Source organism: Condylura cristata, unplaced genomic scaffold (assembly GCF_000260355.1).
Source record: "Condylura cristata isolate star-nosed mole 26May11 unplaced genomic scaffold, ConCri1.0 scaffold00009, whole genome shotgun sequence".
In the NCBI taxonomy this organism is placed as follows: domain Eukaryota; kingdom Metazoa; phylum Chordata; class Mammalia; order Eulipotyphla; family Talpidae; genus Condylura; species Condylura cristata.
Genome location: NW_004567110.1, coordinates 14,757,243 through 14,775,043, shown reverse-complemented (window position 1 = coordinate 14,775,043; position 17,801 = coordinate 14,757,243). Strand labels below are relative to the sequence as shown.

Sequence of the window (17,801 nt, the reverse complement as noted above, 5' to 3'; positions counted from 1 at the left end):
CCATCAGATTAGGGAAGCTCAGTTCCAATAGTGCAGTCATTCCTGTTGGTATGAAATCAAGGAGGCAATGGCAGCCAAGTGGCACGAGGACAGAGAAAATGTTGTATGAAGAGCTTTATGCTTCTATTGTTATTAATTATATTAACTATTACTGTCAACCATGAGCATAATACATTAATCAACCTGGGGAAAATTTAGGCCAAAGGTACTCATATTTCTTTCTCAGAGCATGCGGCTCAAATTCTGGCAAAGGATAATCTGCAATACTATACTTTTACTTATATCTCCACTGTACCCTAGGGAGTCAGCTGGGATGAAGGAAATCTTTAAACTTGGCCAGAATCAAATGACAAAGATGAGGTTTCATCTGCAATAACATTTAGCTGTTGAACTGAGTGTTGCAGCTGCCAAACTCCAGACTGAAGGAATCGTTCGATGTGAAAGTCAAACCTAGTGTTGTGTACTTCCATTCGCATGGGTTTGACTGGAGTCTCACCAGAGCCACTTGTTAAAATCAGTGCGACGGGATCCTGGGAGAACCCTGGAGCCCACTTTTGCCCCACTTAACACTTCCAAACTTTTTATTTCCCTGGCAAATCTCCATCCGCCTTGCTACATTCACATCACAAATAACATCTACATATATTAGAAAAGTTAACTAGGTGTACTGTCTGTGTTTAGAGAATGTGGAATAGAATATTTTGGTGACCCCATCAAACTTGAGCATTGTGAATTTTCTGTGTTCCCAGACTATGTAAAAGTACCATTGTTGTTTATCTTCAGTTGACCAAACTGGGAAAAACTGCAGTAGATAAAAGTTTCTAATTATCATTTAGAAAAGTTTCTAATTATCATTATCATTATTATTTTGGGATCTTTTTCCTAATGGAACTAGGTGGAATTAGATGAACAAAGACATGGGGTGAGGAAGCGTGCATACTCTGGAGATAGTTTCCCAGCCTGCCAATCCCTTCCTTAAGGAAGCAGCCGGTCCTCCTTCTCTGGCTTCCTTCTGTCTCCATTCTGCTAGTTCCGGCCATGTAGTAATTGCTCAGCAAATGTTTATTGAGAAAATTAATGAGCACTAATTTAAAGATAATTGAGCAATTAGTAGGTAATGAATGATTTGTAAATTAGTAATTTATAATAAATTACAAAAATTTAGCTAATCAGTAAATAATTAAACTTCAATAGAGATAACAAGGAAATATTCAGTAAGCAAACAAATCACTAGAATAAAAGAGAGCCAGCTAAAAACTAAAGGTCCAAACTACAGAATATTAGCAATGGAAAGAATAGTTATTTTCAAACACCCAAAGACATAATGGGTGCTGAAATAAAATTAGATAAATTAGTGAGCAGTGCTAGTCACTCTGCGGTCTTGCATAACAACCTATCATTAACAAAGATTTCTTAATACTCAAGTGCTAGATAACCTACTTCAGCATCTTACCATTAAAACTTCTGCAAGAGGTTTTCTACTCACACTTCAGTGTTTGCATATATGGAATCAAAGCCCTTTTCAGAAGTGTGACCTGTCCACATTGACTTGACTAGCGCCTACTGGCTGGCTGACCAGTTGGCTCTTTTCCTTCTATCCCTTTTCCCTGCCACACACTCAATTTCTATTTGAACTATTGAGTAGACACTGTATCATCAGTGCCTGCCAAGTATCACTTTGAGGCACTAGGCCAACTTTTGTAAATTAAGTGGTAGTGAGTCTCACCCAAATGAGGGTGTGCATTTATACTTTTATCTTAAGTAGTTGCAAAGACAGGCACTATGTTATCAATTACTCCTAGACCTGACCTGGTTTTACCTCTAGTGGTGTATGCAGCCATTGTTGCTACTGAGACTGCTTCCAAGAAGCAGGGTAGACCTGCCTGTGGATTTGATTTATTTCCTAGTCTTGCTTTTTAAATGTGTTAAGAAAATCCAACTCTGATGTATGCAGCTGAGGTGATGTAGAGGGGATAACACTGAGTACAACCTTCACACGCAAGCTAGCCAGCTTCCTCAATACAAAGCAGAAACGATGACAAGATAGTTTTCCAACCAGGAAACAAGCTTTTGCCACAATAGCCTCCAGTTTATTATCAAAGAGACACTTCAGCAGAACATGAGTTTTTCCATGGTTGCTAGTCCATCTGTCCCTGACATTTTGATAATTAGCCCAAGAAAAGGCTTCAGTGTAATTTTCCTTTCCCTTTTATTTCTAGTTAAAGGTAACAATATCTCTTGTGGAATAATAGCTTGAGTAGTAAGTGATCCTGAGGGGCCATGCTTGGGAAATAAATCACTCTGAAGTTCTGCAGCTCCTAAAACAGAGTCTTCCCCTATAGCTTTGCATGTTCTGTTAACAATGACCAGAACAGACACATGTGACTTTGCTGAGCATTTAATTACCAAGTGCAAAATGGATCTGGCAGAAGCTATCCTGGGCTGGAGCAGAAATGAAGTCTTAGGTGTCAGAGGAGCTGGGTACTGCCACCTGCTGGCTATGTGGTCTGGGCCAATGTTCTCAACTGTGCTTTAACAGGAAGGACATTCATACTAGCTCTCAATCAACAGGGTTCTGAGGTTGGATAATGTATACCACTTAACAAACTTCAAGTGGAAATATCACTAGGAAATTTCTTATGAGTAACAAAATTTTAAGTGTCTAGGGACATCTCAGAATGGTTAACAGTACGCATTCAGGAGGTTATTTAAAGCATGATTTATATTCCACATTATATTCTACTTCTGCATTTTTCAGTGGAGCCTTTGGTTGCACTCAGTTATTACTGTGTTCTGCACTTCACAGCTGTCTACATTTGTTGAGAGAGAGGATAGACTTTGATTTGAACTTAGTGGGAGCATATTTTGCAAAAGCAGAGGTAATGTTCCCATCTTCTCTCTGTTTATCTGATCATCATTGCAAATTTACTACTGCAAAGCAGTTTCTGGGTTAAGATTCTTCTGGAATGACCACAGCAGTCTCATCTGTCCCCCTCCAGAGAGACCACAGCATCCTATGAAAGAGTCACAAAGAAGGATGCTGTGGGCAAACACGCCACCTTTCCACAGTGCTCTCAGGATGTTCTCCCTGGAAGGAATTCTAGTGCTCTCCTGTGCAGTACCTGCCACGTACTGATAGCTGAGAAAAGACGCTGAAAATTTAATGAATTTAAGAAAAAGTGTGCAAGTCTCCCTTCTGGAGAAGCCTTGGGGAAAAGGGAAAAAGAAAAACCGAAAACATTCTGAGAACTTGCCCTGCATTTGGCTGGAACTAGCAGAGGACAGGGACTTGGAGGCTGATTTTCTGATTCCTGATCCCTCTGGTGCTGTCTCATGCCTGCCACAAACTAGGGCAAAGGTGAAGGAATATGACCATTACCAGAGGTACAGATTCTAGAAAAAGAAAACTGTAGTTTTCATATGTGAAGGCTACTGACGTGGAAAGAAGGAGCTTGGGGGTGCTAAGTTTCACACACGCCGATGTGCGTGCAGTTGTGTATGTGACAGAGAATTCAAAATAGAGCTAAAATAAAGGGAGGGCAGAGTAAGGAAAGAGGGTGGGTACTGAATGGAGCATAGGGGACCAGAGATAACATTTATCTGGAAAATGAAAATACACACAACATCCAAAGAATAACTGCTAAAGCAAAAGGAAAACATGTTGTATTCAACAGCTGACATAGAAATGTATTCCCCATAAATTCCTAAGTGAAAAAGGAGCTATACCTCTCTCTATGGTTCTCAGAGATGTTGTTCTTATAAATATGAATAAGAAGGATGCACATCAAAATGTTTGTCTCAGTGATTATTTCTGAATGTTGGAAGCAGGGGAAATTTAACATATTTTCCTTCATTGTGTATTATATTTTCTAATTTTTCTACATTGAATATAGAAAAAAGAAAAAAGTAATATGTGTTTTTGAAAACTATGCCTTACAAATATCTCTTATCACCCGAACTGAGAAACATCCTGGGCAGAGGGAAGGGGTTGATATGGGAACTGTCAAATTCTAGTCTATGTGTCAAACCTGACGTGTTACCTGTTTTTGACAATTAAGTTTTATTGGAACACAGCCAACTCAATCATGTCTACTATACCACAGAGCTCAGTGCTGTAACAAAGATCATATGATCTGCAGAGCCAAATGGGCTCCTCTCACCATTTTCAAAAGCAGTTTGCCAACTCCCGGGATAGAAGATTCCTTCCACTGATGTTGGGGCATCTATTGGGGCATCTATTGGACCTTCTTGGCTTTGTGAACCTGGAGAAGTCATGACCTCTGCACTGCAGCTTCCCCAAGTGAGACGATGACTCTAAGATGAGTCATCCTTAAGCATAGGAAGTGCTTAACAGAGTGCCTCACACATTAGGAAGCTCTTAAAAACATCACTCTACTTATTATCTACTCCTTTACACAAGGTACATTTTCCACTATGATACTAAGTCAAACAAAAATGACATTTTTTGCTGGTCAAAATTGCTCAAAATTAGCAATCTGAGATCCCAACTCCTCATGGTTCTCATTTCTTCAGTGTAAATTTTAATCTCAGAGAGAGTTTTGGATTAGCTGATATGCCATGAGGGACTGGGAACTCAAAATTCTGCCTTGCTGGTGTTAGATCAAGATGTTTGTAAGCCTGAAACATAATGCTATGTTTGTATAATGCTTTGTTACTTGTGAAACAGGTTCTGTGCATCCCTCCTATTGCCTTAAACAGAAGTTATTCAGATAAAGGACATTCTTCCCAATCTACAAGTAACATCTGTCTCTAGAATTTTAGTCGCTCCCCCTCCCCCACCAAGCCCCTTCACATTGTGAGCAAGAGATCAGACATAGCTGCCAGCATGCCTAGGAAAGACTTGCCCAACAGGAATAAGTGACTATATACCCCATCAAAAAAAGTAAAGTGGGGCTTAGTACAAATTCGGAATAGAGGTCCTTTAAAAAAGTAAAATGGGGCTTCTTCAAGAATGAGACAGGAAGAGTTGAAAATCAATGAAATGCAATTATAAGAAGCTACAGATAGGAACGTATAGAATGAGCTTCATGAAAAGGAGGCAAATCAGGAAACTTAACTAATCAAAATACGCTTATCAACGGAAATGAAGAAAGACTTCAAGTTCAGTGCTAAGCCTATCATAGAAAGAACAAACTCAATTTAATCCAATCAACAATTTTATAATGCTTATTTCATTCCAGGCACTGGGTTAACAGGGTTAGAGAAAGTATAATAAATCACATGCTGTTTCTACCCCAAAGGAGATCTATGACTGGTGGAAAGAAGATAAACATGTAAAGAAATAAGTTTAATATGATATGATAAATATTATAACAATAACAATAATAGCTGTCATTCATTCATTGCTTAAAAGTAAATAAATAAATAAAGCTTACAATGAAGGGAGCGACTACTCCTGTTTGGAAAGGCTCAGGTTGCGTACGGAAGAATACTTTAACATGGGTCTTGGAAATTATTGCAAGTTCACTCAAGTGAACTCCTGGGGTAGGGGAAAGGAAAGCAATCTGCTGCAATTTCAGGATGGGTGGGCAGAAGGGACGGCTGGGATGAAGCCCAGGGATGGCTGTAGAGACTCACAGGTACGCCAGTAGGCATTCTACACACTTAGGCTGGAAGTGACCTGATGAAGCCTGGTTTAAAAAGACAAAAGAATGAGTGTTTTTACAAGACTGTCATGAAACGATGGCACAAAGTGAAGTAGATCATAAAAGATGTGTTCAGACAGGTTATAGAAACCTCGACCAGAAGGATGAGTGAGAAAAAGAAGGAGGCGACATATTCAAGGTCCAGTTTTTACTGTTTGAACTGATATGCAAACATGGAGGCAGGAAGTCTTAGACTCATAAAAAGGGAAAACAGATGAGCAAAATCTTGAAGTGAGTGGAGAGTCAGGTAGACCAGAAAGCACAGGTTCAGGTATAGGCTTTAAGAGAGACCCTGTCTTTTCTCAGAGACCACAAAAGCAGGTAAGGAGGGGTAACAATGAAGATAAAAGCGCAGGGTGGGATGTTAAGGAGATTCATCACCATTGTTGTTTACTCAGAATAATGAATGGGGAGAGGGATGCGGGACTTATGGAAAGGGGATGTAGGTATAAAACCACCTTTGGTGACCAGGAAAAAGAAGAAATCAGGTAAAAGACTACAAAACAACCTCTGTGTCTATTTGGATCAACTTCTCATACACTGGTGACATCTCTCATTTGCATTTCTTTTAGGTGCTCAGTGCTGACTACTCACCCATTGTTAATGATGCAATATTATTAATGAGGTTTGATTGACACTGAGAGAGGAAAATGTCATTTCTTCAGCCTCATCTAATGTAGCTCTCAGTCTAGTCTTCTGGTCTATCTCCACCTCTGTCACTCTTCCCTCCTCAGCATTGAAAACCCAAATGCTTTCAGGGCTCAGGCACGTAACACAGCATGAGAAGATGCAGAGTCTGAGGTATTAGGGTAGTGGGGTCCATGACTCAAAAATTGTCTACAGTTTTTATATTCCTTGAGGGTCAAAGAAAATTTACATGCAACTTGATCTTTTAGGGACTTAGTCTTCTAAAAGATTACACAGGATAAAGGCAGCATCCTCCAAGAATATTCCCAGTCAGCCAGGTTCAATATCATGAGTTCCTTCTCAGGTATTTGGAGTATTTCAATAGAATTTTCTGTACTGCTTGATTAAATATATGATGCCATTTTTCACAGCACTGAAGTTAAAACAAGAGCTTTGGTTCAGACAGTTCTGGGTTAACAATCTGCCTTTGTGATTTTAGATCTGTGTGACATAAGACAAGAAAGCTAGCTTTTTAAGCCTCATTTTTGTTTGCAGAATGGAGAATAACATTATTACCTTATGGGGCTATTGTGAAGATAAAAATAAATAATATATGCAAAGTACTTACTGGAGTGCTTGGCATATAAACACTCAATAAATATTTAAAAATATATATGGGTTTCCCTAACATGATTATAATTTCCTTAAGGATAAGAAGCACATATTCTGAATTCTTTATACCCTGCTATTATAGAAATGTCTTGGGAGTATTCAATGTTTGGGACATGTTTGGGACATAAGTTGATTTTTTTTTACACAATAATCATTACTACTCAAAAATGCATTGCACAGAGCAAAACTCTGGTGGGCTAGAGAAATGGAAGCTGACAGTAGATTTTAGGGACCTAATTAGAGAACTGAAATACAGGTTTCCCTGCTATGCAAATAATAAAACATTCTTAATGAAACCTTTTCTAAGCCAAAACGGCATAAAGTGAAGAAGCAATTACCATTAACTTATATAAAAAATTGTTGATTGTTCTCAGATCCCCAAAATAACCTAACATATACCAAATTAATACATAAACCTAAAATAACACTAGCCTACAATAAAATTAGGACACATACAGTCTGCAGAGAGCAATTTCTGGGGAAGAAGCTTGGTGGGACCACTCACTACTTCTGGAATGACTGCTGCAAAATAAATACTGAATGCTTGTTTTGGTTTTGTCAGAAAAAAGAAATCCTCTCCCAATGTCTTTCAGTTGTTTTAAACACGTACTAGTATGGTGTTTTGTAAAAGCATAGTCATATAATGCAAAAATTCAAAAAGAGGAAAAACCTAATAATAGAAAGAAAAAACTACAAACTGATACATACAGCATATAGCTCATATACATACATGTATATGTAATTATATATGCATCTAGAGTTATATGATCATTTACCATTTGCAAAGTAATTTCTATGTTCTCTTTTGTTTCTTATGGCCTTTGATCAAGTCCACACAATTACAGTTCAATAATAACAATCACTAAATGAACTTTACAATGGACACATTATTATACTTCAGATAAATGGATATATTTTTAGATACTTTAGATAGAAGAAAAACTGAGGTTCAGAGAGGTCAAATGGTCAAGGTCACACAGAATGAGCAATAGGTGGTAGGGATTCAACATAGGTCTCTGCAGGCCACTTATGCTCTAATAATTCATGACAATGCAAGACATGCAGTTTGTCAAGAGCAATGAAACACTCAACAGGCCGATTACCTAATGTAAATATGGGAATTGAAAAATGAGATGCTGAATAACATTTGAGATGCTGAATAAGGAATATCAGAGTCAAAACACAAAGTCCTTAAAGGATGCCGGCCAGGACTTCTGGAAGATAGTTGTATCTCATCTAAACAGACCTGCAGGATCTTAAATACAGTCAACCTCACACATGTGAGCACCGGCTTCCCCCACTACTGATCTGTGGCATCAGATGCATCACCACAAGCAAACATAGCTGATTGACTCTAAGAGGGCTTCATTTCCAGGCCTCTGACAGGACGCAGCGATAGTTTCTGTTTTACCTCTTGGGACTGATTTAACAGTAAAAGAGTACGTGGCATATTAATTTTTAAACAGGGATTGGCAGCAAAGCTCCAATTTTGCAATCTGACTTCAATATTTTCCAAAAGCACACAAAACAAAAAGCAAAACAAACTGACAGAAAAATTAACAAAGTCATGAGCAAAAAAAGAAATCAAATGGCTACAGAAATAAAATAGCAAATGGGGACTTCACCAAACCAGAGTATACTAAATTGACCTAGCTGCTTGGCTAGGGTAAAAAAATCAGTGTTCAAAGCAAGCAGCACAGGAAGTTAGACCTCTGGTCATATTTGAGTTAGTGTCATGCCTCTGGGACTACAGAGGTGGGATAAAGAGAGGAGAAGAAGGAAGCTCTGGGTCTGGTTGAAAGGAAGAAAGCTCGAGTTTGTGGGGACACAACCTTCATTCTGCTCCCGGAATTTGGAGTGAAAGAACACACTCCGTGAAAGGGCAGCTTGCCCATTTTAGACCCACACTCAGATTACTTCTGTGCAGTCAAAGTGACCTGCTAGAATGTTCCTAAGAATAGGTCTCTTGTTCACCCACAGCAATGTGACTAGCTTTTAACATTTCTGTAATCCAAGAAGTTGTGTACACAAATCCATTTTGATCTGGGCCTCTGTTTAATCACGTGAATGACAGGAGAGGAGAGGGGATCTACTCATCTGACATCGAGGAATCAAGAGTGTCCTCCTTATCTTTCTGCAATCAGTGCACAGTATAGCCTAATGGGTATTCATTGAATACACAACATGGCCCAGAAACACTTGGGCCCCCAAAACGTGCTTCACACCATTTTAAGTATTTTCCAGGTTTTAATTCCTCCCATTTCCCAAGAAGTGTGTGGTAGGTTCCCAGGAATTAAGTGCGCAGCTCCCGCACTTCCTTCCTGAATCTACTTGCAAGACAATTGAGAACGGCTCGTTTGCTCATACTGAACAATTCCAGGCATAGTTCTTGGTACTGGACTAGCTTCATCTCATAATGGACATCCCTGACTGTGCTCAGCAGAGTCTCTAGCACAGTGAGTGTCTTCAAGAAACAACAGACATCACAGAAGATGGCAGGTTTTCTAAGCAGGTCTGCGCCATAGTTATACTTTGTTCAGAATGTTCTTGTTGCCTGGTGTGGGCATTTTCAGGTCTCGGAAGCCTTTTTCTAGATCTCTGCTCCCTGGAGCTGGATGAGGAAAGGCAGCAAGGTTTCTGGTGAGGGGTGAACTGGTTAACATACCAGAAAGTGAATTCTTGGCCCCAGTTCTCCATCTCCTGGCTGTGGGACTTAGGCAAACTTTTCTCATCAATCAAAATTTTCCAAAGTAGAAAACCCACAAAAGTATCAAACCTATGAGGGGAGAGAGGCCAGCTGTGCCAGGTGCTGGGATACCTAATTTAAAGGGAAATGTTCTTAGCCATCAGTTTGTTTGAAGATCTCACTGACATTCTCCCAAAGGCTTAATTGAGAATGAAACTGATATTCTGATCTTCATTTCATCTCTAGTCACACATCTCACTGAAAGTATTTTTTTGTAGACTCCCCCAAAACCTTGGATGACATCTAACATCCTTTCCAATATTAATAGGGCCATTGTTAAAAATGGAGCTTCCACATGACCCCGCAATCCCACTCCTAGGTATCTACCCAAAAGACATAAAAACACTGATTCAAAAAAACACCTGCACCCCCATGTTTATTGCTGCTTTATTTACAATAGGAAAGACATGGAATCAACCCAAATGTCCAAAGGCAGATGACTGGATTAAAAAGATGTGGTACATATACATGGAATATTACTCAGGAATCAAAAAGATAAACACATGCCTTTTGCAGCAACATGGATGGAGCTGGAAGGGATCATGCTTAGTGAAATAAACCAGAAAGAAAAAGAAAATATCAGATGGTTTCACTCATAGCAGGAGCATAAAGGATGGGGGTGGGGGAGAATAATGAACAAATAAAAACCAAAGGCATTTTACTGGGGTGGAGTGGGGAATGGGATCAAAAATGGGGGGACAGGGGAGAATGTACAGGACTATGGTGATGGCACACGGGTGATTTGGTGATGGGGATTACAACTGAGATGGGAAAAAGCACAAAATGATGTCAAACTATTATATTAAAATTAAAAAAAAATAGGGCCATCATTAGGAAGAATGCTGATGAATATAAAGGTGACATTAGGGTCCTCCCTGGTGGCACAATGGTTTAAAGTGCAGCACTATGAAGTTGTCTGCAGCCATTGCAGCGTAAGTTCAATCCCTAGCCAGGAAGCTGACCCACGTGGTACAGCAGACTTCTCCTGACCAGCCCGCTGCTCCCCTCAGCAGTGTATTTCAGTCAGTCTGCCTGTTTCCCCCCCCCGCCTTCTCAGTGGGTCCTTTTACCTCCTCTCCCCAACTCTGGCCAGTCACCTCAGTTTTCTTGCATGCATAAATAAATTTAAAAAAGGTGATATTAGTGAGCTTTTCATCAAAAGTAATTAAAAGGGAAGAATAAGGGAACATTGACTAATGGGCCACTACTTAATACCTGTGTGATATGAGAAATTTTAATGTACAGATAGCAAATGCTGCTCATTTCTCAGTAAAAATGAATGTAGAGCAGTTCATACAAAAGAGAATTGTAACAAAGCAGACAAAGGAGACACAGTATGTAGAGGGGAAAACCAATACAGAATATGTGCAGAAGAGACTGAGCTCATTCCCTCCGCCCACACCACCCCTGTCTATACTGGGTCCTCACAGGTATAGCACATGAAGTAATTATTCCACTCCTTTAGCACTTGTTAACTTCACACCTATTGGTCTCCTTGGGGAGCTCTCTCCATAATAAAAGACTGGGAAGACAAAAGCAGCAGGATGAAGGGGTGGAGCAGCTAGGAGAAGCGGCAGGGAGGGAAATGATGCTAGCAAGTGCACATAACCACCAGCCTGAGGGCTGAGAAAGACAAAGCGGTTTCCTGTTATGCTACAGCATAAGCAGAACTGACCATTTTCTGGCTGCCTCAACTCAGGGGAATAATTTGAAAAGGGGAAAGAGGGACAAATGGGCAGTGCTTGAAAAATTAAAGGAAGCAGAAGATTTACTTGGGAGGAGACCAGTGACAAACATGAGAACCCCACTCTGCCCCTTGAAGGCGGGCTAACGCGGCAACTATTTACTCCTGCAAACCTCTAGACACCCAAAGGGTCCCAGTGGCTGGTCCATGAGGCAGACTGTACAGTAACCTTTCCCACATTCAAAGTAGCTGTTAAAAATATTTTATATTCTGGGGCACTTTGAATGTTTCACCCGTGAAAATAATTCTTTAAAGTAGGCAGGGGAAAGAACCCTCTGCAGGTGGAGCATTTGAAGCTGAAGGAGGTGAGTTGACTTTTGCAACCATTGCAGGAAGAATACCAAGCACAGCCAGGGGCTGAAATAGCCTCACACCTGAAAAGATTTTTAACTGTGCATAAAAGAGAATCTGAAAGTTGCCTATGAGCTTACACCTGGCCCCAGAAGAGCTTCCTCACTAGCATTCCAAGTCCAGCCTCAGAAAGCCAGGCAAGAATCTTGCAAGCAAAGGAAAACAGATGAATTTCTTTCCTTCAAGCCTCATCTGATGATTTAAATCTATCTACCCTAATGTCTCTCATGTGTTCTAGCCATCTTATGCCTTTTAAAAGCACTTCTGCAGGGAGTTAACACTAGTAGCTTCTCTTCTGATTAAAGGCATCTGCCATGACGTAGCAGGTCCTTTCTGGACAGAGAAATTCTAACAGAAACTTGGCTCGAGGTTTTGAATATTGGGGGGTTAAAACAGATTTTTCAGTATTTTTAAACTTCAGAGAAAGTTTATTTAGAATGTATCCTTCAAAGACATCAAAAGTATGAACACAGTGAAATTACCTGAGTAAGACATGATAAAAAAGTTAACGACCACGGCTAAAGAGCCATTTAAAAAAAACTAAAATAAAAAATGAGTATTTATGCAAATACAAAATGCCAAGTGGCCAGAAAATTGTTTTCAGGATAAAATGCAAATACAAAAATTAACATAGTGAAGAGTTTTGTTTAACTCAGTGAGGAAACTGTTACAATCTAACTGGCACAAAGGAGACTCCAAATAACAAACATATTTACAGGTGGAGAAGAGTAAAACAAAAAGATAAATGGGGAGGCAAGAGTCACCTTTTGTCAAATTGGCTAGCCAGGGAAGTCAACTGAGCCTCTGTGGGACAGAATTTACCTGCATACAACAAGAATTTTTCTTTTTTTGTGTTGCTATCAGTTATTTATAACTTACAGAGTTGAAATAGTTCTGGGAATTGGAATTAGGTGAGATTTTGATGATGCACTGTTCTCCACAGAAGCACATTTCCCCCTTATCTCGATGGCTGAATTGCTTCTTTATTACTGTCTTCCCCAAACCTAGTGCACGGTGGGTGTGCCATAAATACTGCTAAGTGGATACATGTCTACTCTGTACCAGGCATTACGCTAGATCCTTCCATGCACCATCCTGCTTAGCCTTCCCAACTTTTAGAGAAATGTTCTCCACAAAGGTTTCGAATTACAAAAGCAGCCCTGAGTTAAAAGGAGAGAATGGAGGTGTCATGTTACTTGACTTCAAATATTACTATAAAGCGCCATTATTAAAAAGTATGTGATAATGGCACAACAATACATGAAACAATGGAACAGAATGGAACAGCCAGAGGAACGTCCACATACGCATTAACACTAATCTATCAAAAGCAGTTATGACCATAAAATGGGGGAAAGGCAGTCTCATTTAATGCTGGAAAATGGAAACCCACACATAAAAGTTGGATTACTTGCTAACACCATACACAAGAATAAACTCCAAAGGGATTAACAATTTATATGTAAGACCTGTAACAATAAAATACACAGAAGGAAACACCGGTAATATGTTTTATGATATCAATGATAAAGTTATTTTTGGTGACTTGACCCTCTGGCAAGGGAATTAAAAATGAAAATGAACAAGTCGGATTATCTCAAGTTAAAAAGCTTTCTGTATAAGAAAAGAAAAAACAAGACACTTAAATAGCCCATTGAGGAGAGAAAATATTTACACAATATATGACTGATAAAGGATTAATATTCAAGGAACCAAAAAACTCATATAATTCACTAGTAAAAAAACTAATCCAGCTAATAAACCCAACTAATAAACAAGCAGCCAGTATGAACAAATAATTCATAAAAGAGGACATCCAGAAAGACATGGAAACATGTTCATTGTCATTTCTAATAAGGGACATGTAGATTAAAGTTACAAAGATGTATCATCTCCTACCCATGAGGAGGGCATATGTTACAAAGACCCCCAAAAACAAGTGTTGGAGAGGATGCAGAGAAATAAGAACCCTATTCCACTGTCAGTGGAAATGTGAACTGGTGTGACTATAATGGAAAATTATCTGGATCCAATTTAAATAATTAAAAGTGAAAATAGCATACAGCCCAATTCCACTACTGTACATAAAGCCACAGAATATGAAACCACAATGTTGATAGCAGTTTTATATACACATGGACATGGAAGCAGGCTAAAAATCAAGATCAAGAAGAGCTTGATTGGATCAAGAAGGTGTGGTAGTGCCTCACCATGGAATATTATATAGCCACAAGAATGAAATGCCATTATTTCCAATAAAATGAAGAAAATGTGAGAGAATGACATATGGCAAAGTGGCTCAGAATGAGAAAAAAATACTGGACATTTACATGCAGACAGTTTGCTAACATGAAACACTGTCAAAAGCCAGTGGACATCAATGGTTCTCTTACCATCATTGTACCATCTGCCTCTGAATCAAGCACTATTACAACATGAGTATTATAACACTGATATATATATATGCTACCTGGACCAACAATTTATTAGAGCCCCTACCTTTTAAGAAAAATTGAGCAGTGAACAGCAGTATTCAGGAGAATCAAAGCATGAATGAGAGCCACCTGAACATCTACAGAGTCTTGAAGATTAGCACAGGAGATCTACCAGCCCAGACGCGCCCCCTCTCCCTCCACCTCCATACGTGTTCTGTTCCCAATGTTCTAGATAATATAGGCAAAGCCAACACTGTTTACATGTGCTTGTTTTCACAGAAGTTAGGATAGTATCTAGGAAAACAGCAGCAGATAACATCACATGCCACAAGGGGAGGAGATTAGGAGCTCTTCCTTATAGATAGAGAAAGCTGATGGGCACCTAGTAACCTTCACAAAATCTCCCTGCTAAGCTGCAGCTCTGGGTCTGGCCTGCACACACACCCACGGCCCTCCCCCTACCTGCAGGACTCCACCTTGTGCTCAGCCCCTGGCCATAATCACATCTTCATTTTTTTTTTTTTTTTTTTTTGCAAACCTCTTAAACTGGTCATCATTACCTCAAGGGCATCAGGATTCCCAGCATCACAGAGTTGGTCAGTGCATGTGGACTTAGGACCAGAAAGCTATTTTCAGGCCTCTTGGCATTTGTGATCATTTGGATACTTGATATTCTCTTTTGGGTCAAAGAACAGAGGAAGAGAGTCTTCTGAGACCTCAAAATAGGTCCAGAAGATGTGGACCAAATGGCAATCTGAAATCATTCTCTCTCTTTCCTAAGTCCCCAGCTAATCCCCTGCTTTCTTTTCTTGCTGGAAAATAGGTTGCCCTTAGAATGAAGCCATAGTATGTTTTTAGGCACTTCCAAATGAGTCTTGACATGAAAAACAGTGCAGTCCTTGTATGGTGAAGGTGTCAATAAATGTAACTTAGGGGTTTACCTGTATTTTCATTTTGCTGTCATAAGGATTCTCTGAGTCAGGTACTGTGAAAACCTCTAATTTGGGGATGAGAGAAGGAGGTTAAATCACTTGCCCAATTTAAGCAGCTTGGCCAAACTCACGATATGGTTGGAATCCACCAACACCGGTGTTCCTTCATGGAGACCAAGGACTAGGCACTATGACAGCTGTTTAGACCCATGTCTCTCATTTCCACACGCCTATCCTCATGTCACTTAGCTGGCATCACAAGAAAGAGCACATTCACGTCACAAACTTTGAAACATCAGCTCTTCACTTGTGAGGGGTGTCATGCTCATCCACTTCAAACCCCCATAGATCCTTACCCTTCCCTCAGGGGTATCTCCTAATTCTCAGCCTAATAACAGATAACAGCACTTTCATCTAAGGTCATGAGAAAGGCTTTACCAGGACGATCACACAGGTTTTCAGAAGCACAAAGCAGCATTATCTGATGGAGGTTGTCACTGTCAGGCAAACACTTATTACTGCTTTCAGGAGTAGAGTAACAAATTTCTCCCTACCCTACCCCGGATTTGGGAGAAAATCTTATCTTTCTTAAGAGAGGGCTTAAGAAACAAAATCTAGACACTTGGAATCTAAGTTCTGACACTGCCTTCAAAATGTCAGCAATTTCATCTAAAAGGACCATTACCTCTAGTTAGGGGGAGAGAGAAAATGCATAAAAGACAGTTTTATACTTGAGCTAGGACTATTTCACTCTATTATGCTAGCTTGAACTACATTTTGGTGTCTTCCTTATATATTTAAACATTAATGACTGGATCATCTAACTCAGCTTGAAAATAGTTTTTAGTGTTAGTGTTTAAAAAAGCATTAGTGTTTTTGTCTTACTCAAGCTTTCTGTACGATTCAAATTTGTAAAGCAGACATACGAGGAACTGCTTGGGTTGACACACCCATCCCTAACCAGAGCACATTCTCGAGTTAGCACGGGGCAGAGTCTAGTATACCCAAGGGTTCCACACCTTGAAAACCACCCATGAAGTCTGCTCTGGGAGGAATGATCTGCTCCTCACCTCAAAGCTACAGGCTTTGAACAGCAAAAACACATACTTTCTGCTAACTGTATCTCTTTTCATAGCAGGAGTGAATAGACTACGATGGCTAGAACTCACTGAGGGGAAATGCGTTGGCATCGACAGAGCTGAGCTTCTCAATAGCAAGTCAAATGCCCATGACTGTCTCAATTATCTCTTAGATAAAGGGAAGAATCTGGTCTAGGAACTTAACATTTTTCCCATGAAGCCCAGTTTTGGGGCACAGAGGTGAGTGATCCTCGGAGCTGTTTCACTGAAATGTTTGTACAGGAGGCAGGTGGGGATGATGGCCCAATCACAGACTCTCAGGACAGGGCAGGTCAGGAAAGACCCCCAACTCTGATGTACCCCCACAGTGCGCAGTTACTCTCCCTTGTGCCCCATTCTCTACACAGCCACATTTTCTGCCTCCAAGTGCTTTCTGACCTCTACATATAATGCTCAATCCCCTTCGTCCTAATGGAATCCTGATTTGTGCTATGAAGGTAATTCCTCTCAGAGGCAGTGGGTTAGTATATTCATGTCAAAATTTATTTAGGTATCTTTGCTACTTAGAACATCTACTTACAGATCCTGTCATCACGTTAATTCAAAATGCTTCCTTTATTTTCCTGATGCACTTTATTCCTTTATATTTTCCTGATGCACTTTAGAATCTCTTGCCCTCTCCTTACCCCAATTCCCAGGCACTTTCATACCAGACACATGGAATCCACAGTTCTCCATAAATAACCCCTTATGCCCATTAAATAGTGTAGCTCACATGGGTCTGGGCTTTAGCTCCTCGTTTAATGTAAACCCATGCTGGAACACTTCTGCAGGAAGATGCTGCGTCATTGTAAGTTTATGGAAAAGGTCAACGCTAGGGAGAAGGAGAAGGAGTGATGGGTTCTGGACAGGGCATACTTTACCAGTTATGTCATGCTGTTTGAATGACTCACTGTAGATCTGATACTGATTCGGACAATGTTTCTTCAACCACTTGCAGACATCCTGCTGAGTCCACAGAGCCACTGGTTTTGACAGCTTCACCGTAGTGGACTATAAATAAAGAAGGAAAGAAGGCGTGTGAGTGCCTGCTCCACACCTAGAAAGGCTGGATGTTAGAAATCCTGGAGGGTGGGAAAGGCTTCCCTGAAGAGACATATCTGGCTCCTGCACTTGTCGTCACCTCCACAGACCATTCCAAGCTTTTGTAAACAGAAATGGTACAAGTGGAGAAGCCCATGAAAATGATCCCTGTCCCCAAGCTATTTCTACTGGGAAAACTCCCTAGGAAAGCAGGTGTTTTCTCATGAATACGCTAACAACACATTGGGCGTGGTTAGCAATTGATTATCCTTTGTGGGGATGACAGAGTGGTCCCCACGTGGCAATTTCTTGGTATTTGCAGAAAGTTTCATCTTTTCCTCTGAAATCTCTAGGGTCTTGTTCAGCACTGCCCCCCCAGGCGCTAGTACTTATTTTAGGAAGGACTGATGCTTGCATATTAAAAGTTCAAGTCAGGCCCTCCCTGGTGGTGCAGCGGGTTAAAGCA

General features: G+C 40.2%; 1 protein-coding gene across 3 annotated transcripts in view; it reads right to left on the bottom strand.

The window, feature by feature from the left end:
- SAMD12 (sterile alpha motif domain containing 12) overlaps nt 1–17,801 on the bottom strand; it is a 366,923-nt gene that overhangs the window by 197,555 nt on the left and 151,567 nt on the right. For 2 of the 3 annotated variants that reach the window (XM_004695981.2, XM_012722937.1), the window contains exon 3: nt 17,176–17,305. In XM_004695981.2, the coding sequence (XP_004696038.2) occupies nt 17,176–17,305 (130 nt within the window). The remainder of the gene's footprint in view (nt 1–17,175; nt 17,306–17,801) is intronic. The other variant, XM_012722938.1, reaches the window with a different exon arrangement.